Source organism: Erinaceus europaeus, chromosome 12 (assembly GCF_950295315.1).
Source record: "Erinaceus europaeus chromosome 12, mEriEur2.1, whole genome shotgun sequence".
In the NCBI taxonomy this organism is placed as follows: domain Eukaryota; kingdom Metazoa; phylum Chordata; class Mammalia; order Eulipotyphla; family Erinaceidae; genus Erinaceus; species Erinaceus europaeus.
In genome coordinates, this window is record NC_080173.1 from 48022474 (window position 1) to 48027641 (window position 5168).

The following is a 5168-nucleotide window of genomic DNA, read 5'->3' on the forward strand; positions in this document are numbered from 1 at the left end:
CCCATGCTGGTGTTGTTCCACCTAGAGTGGAGGGGCTTCTTCTGAGGGGGTGTCAAAGCATCAGCTAGTAGATGGAGAGCTGCCAGGTCACCCAGTTTACAGTGCAGCGGGACCCTGGTCTCCACACCTGGCTAAAGCCAGCAGCTGGGCGGGCTCTGCAGGGTCAGGCTCCCAGGGCCCCATGGGAAAGTGTAGCCCGCAGGCCCGCGCCTCCTCCTGTGAATCACACCTGGCGGGATCAGAAACCCCAAACACCCTAAACAATGAGTTTCCAGTAAAATATGACAGACATGACGAGGCAGAGGGGAGGAGGGTTCTGACGGGGAGTTGGCACTTGCCTGTGAGTGATGACAGCCAACGGGAATGGAAACTGCCAGGCCCGCCCCTGACCCAGGAGTATAAAGCACCTGCATCCTTTTTTCAACCTATCTGAGCACTTCTCTCCTCTTCTGCCATCACACTCACTTGCTCACTTATTCACCTCCCTCCTGGGCACCATGACCACCTGCAGCCGCCAGTTCACCTCCTCTAGCTCCATGAAGGGCTCCTGTGGCATTGGCGGTGGTTCCAGCCGCATGTCTTCCGTCCTGGCTGGAGGGTCCTGCCGGGCCCCCAGTGCCTATGGGGGCATGTCTGTCTCCTCCTCCCGCTACTCCTCTGGAGGTGTCTGCGGGATGGGAGGCGGCTATGGTGGTGGCTTCAGCAGCAGCAGCTTTGGTGGAGGACTGGGTAGCGGTTTTGGTGGTGGCTTTGGTGGTGGCTTTGGTGGTGGCTTGGGTAGTGGCTTTGGTGGTGGCTTGGGTGGTGGTGATGGGCTCCTGGTGGGCAGCGAGAAGGTGACCATGCAGAACCTCAACGACCGCCTGGCCTCCTACCTGGACAAGGTGCGTGCCCTGGAGGAGGCCAACGCCGACCTGGAGGTGAAGATCCGCGACTGGTACCAGAAGCAGCGACCTGCTGAGACCAAGGACTACAGCCCCTACTTCAAGACCATTGAGGATCTGAGGAACAAGGTGTGTGGACCAGGCAGCAGGAGGTGCTATCCCAGCTTCCTTGCCCTGGGAGCAATAGATACTAAGGCCATGGGTACCTTTGGCTTCCTAGAAGGGCTTGAGTCTGACCTTGAAGGCCTCTAGCAGAGCTGGTCAGCTAGCATGTGGCCTTTCCCAGCTTTGCTCATGCCATACTGGACTCCACATGCCATGCACATCCTCAGGCCATGTACGACCAATAATTTCTGCCCTTAGAATTTAGAGAGGAAATGTTGAAGCTTTGAGAGGTGCTAGGATCTATTCAAGGTCACTTAGCAAATTATTCACAAGAGTTGAGGCTAGAGCCCTCCTACCCCATCTGCCACTACAGGAGGCAGCTTCCTGTCCTCCCGCACAAGGTAGGAGCAAGGCTGTAACGGGATGCCAGGATGCCTTGAGACACCCAAAGCACTTATTAACTCATTAGTCTGGGCTGTGGCAGCTGCCTCCCAGGAGTGCCTGTTCCGGCTGGCTCCGCTGCAGTCAGGTGGACTGGAGGATCTCACAGGTGCAAGCTGTGCTGAGTTGCCTCCTGTGTCCGGCAAGGGGGGGCAACCTGGTGGGTCTGTGTCATCTGACTCCAGCCCTTGCTCTCTGTGCCCATATCTCCCTGGGGCTCTGCTTCCCCCACTGTTAGGAGCAATACCTTGTGAAGATTAGGAAAATCAGATGACGAGGGAGGAAATGCCGGGCAAGCCAGGGTTCAACTGATCTCTATCTGTTCTTCTGCATCTTCTTTACTAATCCCCTGTGCCAGCTGGGCTCAGTTTTCCACCTCCCACTGGACCTCCTATGCCCTGTGGGTTTGCAAGGGAATACAGGCACCTGCAGAGGACTGGCAGGGGTGACTTATGCAGAAAGACGTAACATTAGCAAGGGGTCTTGAGGACCTTCAGCCACTCCTCTCACCTGCAGGTGGGGCATCTGTTGCCCTGAGACCTGTCACAGGTTTTGCAGGAACTCAGTGGTAGAACCAGAGTGAGAACTCAAGAGCTTTTGATTCTGAGACCTGGGGTTTTTCACCCTTTCTACTACAATGAGTCTGCAAAGTCCTGGGTGAGAGCTGGACCACTGGAGGTTAGCCTTCAGGCTGCTGTGGCCAAGACTTGTAGAGACAAGGGGGACTCAGGCAGGAGGAAGAAAACCAGGATTTAATGCATGCTGTAGTGAAGCCTGGGTGATGTGTTCCTTTGACAAATGACCTTCCCTTGTGCAGATCCTCACGGCCACTGTGGACAATGCTAACGTCCTCCTGCAGATTGATAATGCCCGCCTGGCTGCTGATGACTTCCGCACCAAGTGAGTGTGTGTGTGTGTGTGTGTGTGTGTGTGTGTGTGTGGCTAAGACAGCCCTTCTCCCCAGGGTGGGGTATTTTTGGAGCTGTGCTCCCTATACACAGTCAATGAGTGCCTGGATGGCTGTATAAAAAGCATCTGGGCTGCTTGTAAAAATACAAGAGTCTTGAGGCCCACCTTTGAAGTTCTCATACAACTATTTTTTTAAACTGCTTAGATGATTCTGACCCATAGCCAGGCTTGGAAACTGCCGCTTCAGGGAGAGGTGATCTCCACCTCTCCACTTCCCCCAAAGCTCAAGAGGTAGTCATATTTGGAAGCTTTGTCTGCTATTGGTTGGCTAATGACAAAGAAGCTCTCCTCCCTGGTTGCTGCAGTAGGATGACCTGCCTTCTCCGCTGCACTCCACCTGCCAGGAATGCTCAGCTCTGAGCAATCAATGGACACTGTGTCCAAATGAGCCATTATCAAGGCTGGCTCCCTAACCACTGACAGGATGCCAGCTCCAGGGAGAAGCTGCAGGGGGAATGAGAACAAAGCCTTCAGTGTAGCCAGGATGGGTGTCTCATTCCTTCTCTCTTGGGTCATTCCAGGTATGAGACGGAGCTGAACCTGCGCATGAGTGTGGAGGCCGATATCAACGGCCTGCGCAGGGTGCTGGATGAGCTGACCCTGGCCAGAGCCGACCTGGAGATGCAGATCGAGAGCCTCAAGGAAGAGCTGGCCTATCTCCGAAAGAACCATGAGGAGGTGAGAGCTGAGAGGAAGAACCCGCTTAGAAGGCTACCTGGAAGGGAAGAGATGGGATTGAGAAGATGGGGGACACTGTTGAGCTAGGAGGCCCAGGGAGACTCAATTGGTGGCCATAGTGAGACAGCTGTGGATTTTTTCCTGGTTGTGCAGGAGATGAACTCCCTGAGAGGCCAGGTGGGCGGAGATGTCAATGTGGAGATGGACGCTGCTCCTGGCGTGGACCTGAGCCGCATCCTGAATGAGATGCGTGAGCAGTATGAGAAGATGGCGGAGAAGAACCGCAAGGATGCCGAGGACTGGTTCTTCAGCAAGGTGGGGTGCCATTCAATGTGAAAGGGACCCAGAAGATGAATCTCTCAGGAACTGCCAGTGTAAACAATGGTTTCTTTCCTGCAGACAGAGGAGCTGAACCGTGAGGTGACCACCAACAGTGAGCTTGTGCAGAGCGGCAAGAGTGAGATATCTGAGCTTCGACGCACCGTTCAGAACCTGGAGATTGAATTGCAGTCTCAGCTCAGCATGGTAGGGGCACCACTAAGCCTGAGGAGGATCCAGAGTTAAGACAGTGGGAAAGGGCACCTTTGCTGACTCCTTCTCTTTCCTCCTCTCACAGAAAGCATCTCTGGAGAACAATCTGGAGGAGACCAAAGGCCGCTACTGCATGCAGCTGTCCCAGATCCAGGACATGATTGGCAGTGTGGAGGAGCAGCTGGCGCAGCTGCGCTGTGAGATGGAGCAGCAGAACCAGGAGTACAAGATCCTGCTGGACGTGAAGTGCCGTCTGGAGCAGGAGATCGCCACGTACCGCCGCCTGCTGGAGGGCGAGGATGCCCAGTGAGTGCCTGGGCTCCCCTCCTGGTCTGTCTTCCATTATCTATTCACAACCCTCCTTTGTATCTAAGATCTTGTCTTTTCTGTCTTTACAGTCTCTCCTCTGCCCAGTTCTCCTCTGGCTCTCAGTCCTCCAGAGACGGTAAGACTGCCTTCCTCATCCAGCCTGATCTTGGGACTGGACTCCTAGCAAATCTAGAATTAGCAAGGGGCTTCTTCAGAGGTTGGACTGGGAGCTTCTCATCCCTTATCCCTTACAGACCTACTTGGGTGGAAGAGACCTCCTAATGCCTCTTTAGGTTTAGAAGCTGGTAGCCTCTACCTTTTACTTTTACTGTCCAGTGTCTAGGGACAGACTCTTAAGGTTTTTGCAGTTAGTACCATGGACAGAGATGCACATGGTTCTCCCCACTGAGATCAGTCCATTTGGGTTGAACCAATCTGGTTTGACTCTTAGGAGGCTTCATTCTGGGGACATGGATTCTGGCCCTGACTTTAGGGAACCCTAATCTGAAAGAGATGTACTGATGGTATCAAGACTGGGACAAAAGCAGTGACTAAAGTGACAATCAGGGGTGGGGACCAGAGTGACAGTTCATTTAAGTCCCCTCAATGCCTTGGCCTACTCACTTCTAGTTCCTCCACTGCCTGGTTAACTGTTGGTAATGTCCTCTCTCTGCTCTTCTCCAGTGAGCTCTTCCAGTCGCCAGATCCGCACCAAGGTCATGGACGTGCATGATGGCAAGGTGGTGTCTACCCATGAGCAGGTCCTTCGTACCAAGAACTAAGGCCACTCAGTATTGCTCTGATCTAGCTCATCCCTCCCCGCGCTGTGTGCACAGATCTCAGTGGAGGACCCCCTCTATCGTTCTCCAAGCACACCTGAGCCCTGCATCACCCATGACCCTTCCTGGCATTCAATAAAGTTCGTTATCTGAGTTGCACAACTCCTGCCTCTGCTTGGTTATTGTCCGTAGTTGAGGTGGGAGAATGCGGGGGAAGTAAAGCCTTGAGCTCATAGTCTCTGGGACTGGGAGAAAGGGCCTGGGGGAGGACTGGGCTCAGATCCCAGAGTGGGTCTGACCATCGCAAGAGGTACAGATAGAGGTGGGTACTAGGTCATTTGTGCTTCCTAAAGCAGAAGCACATTCATTCGTTTGTTCATTCATTTGCCAGATATGGTATGCCTTCTGTGTTTGAAACACTGCTGTGGGTTAAGGGTTGATTATGTTATTGTCTTCAGCGAATCCTCTGAGA

At 53.7% G+C, this 5168-nt stretch overlaps 1 protein-coding gene across 1 annotated transcript; it reads left to right on the forward strand.

Moving 5' to 3' along the window:
• Window positions 1–425: 425 nt before the first annotated feature.
• LOC103124740 (keratin, type I cytoskeletal 14) lies at window positions 426–4858 on the forward strand. The gene is made up of 8 exons (XM_007535490.2): window positions 426–1013; window positions 2248–2330; window positions 2921–3077; window positions 3231–3392; window positions 3477–3602; window positions 3694–3914; window positions 4007–4053; window positions 4602–4858. The coding sequence occupies exons 1-8, from the start codon at window positions 498–500 to the stop codon at window positions 4697–4699; spliced, it is 1410 nt and encodes a 469-aa protein (XP_007535552.1). The 5' UTR covers window positions 426–497; the 3' UTR covers window positions 4700–4858.
• Window positions 4859–5168: the final 310 nt, after the last annotated feature.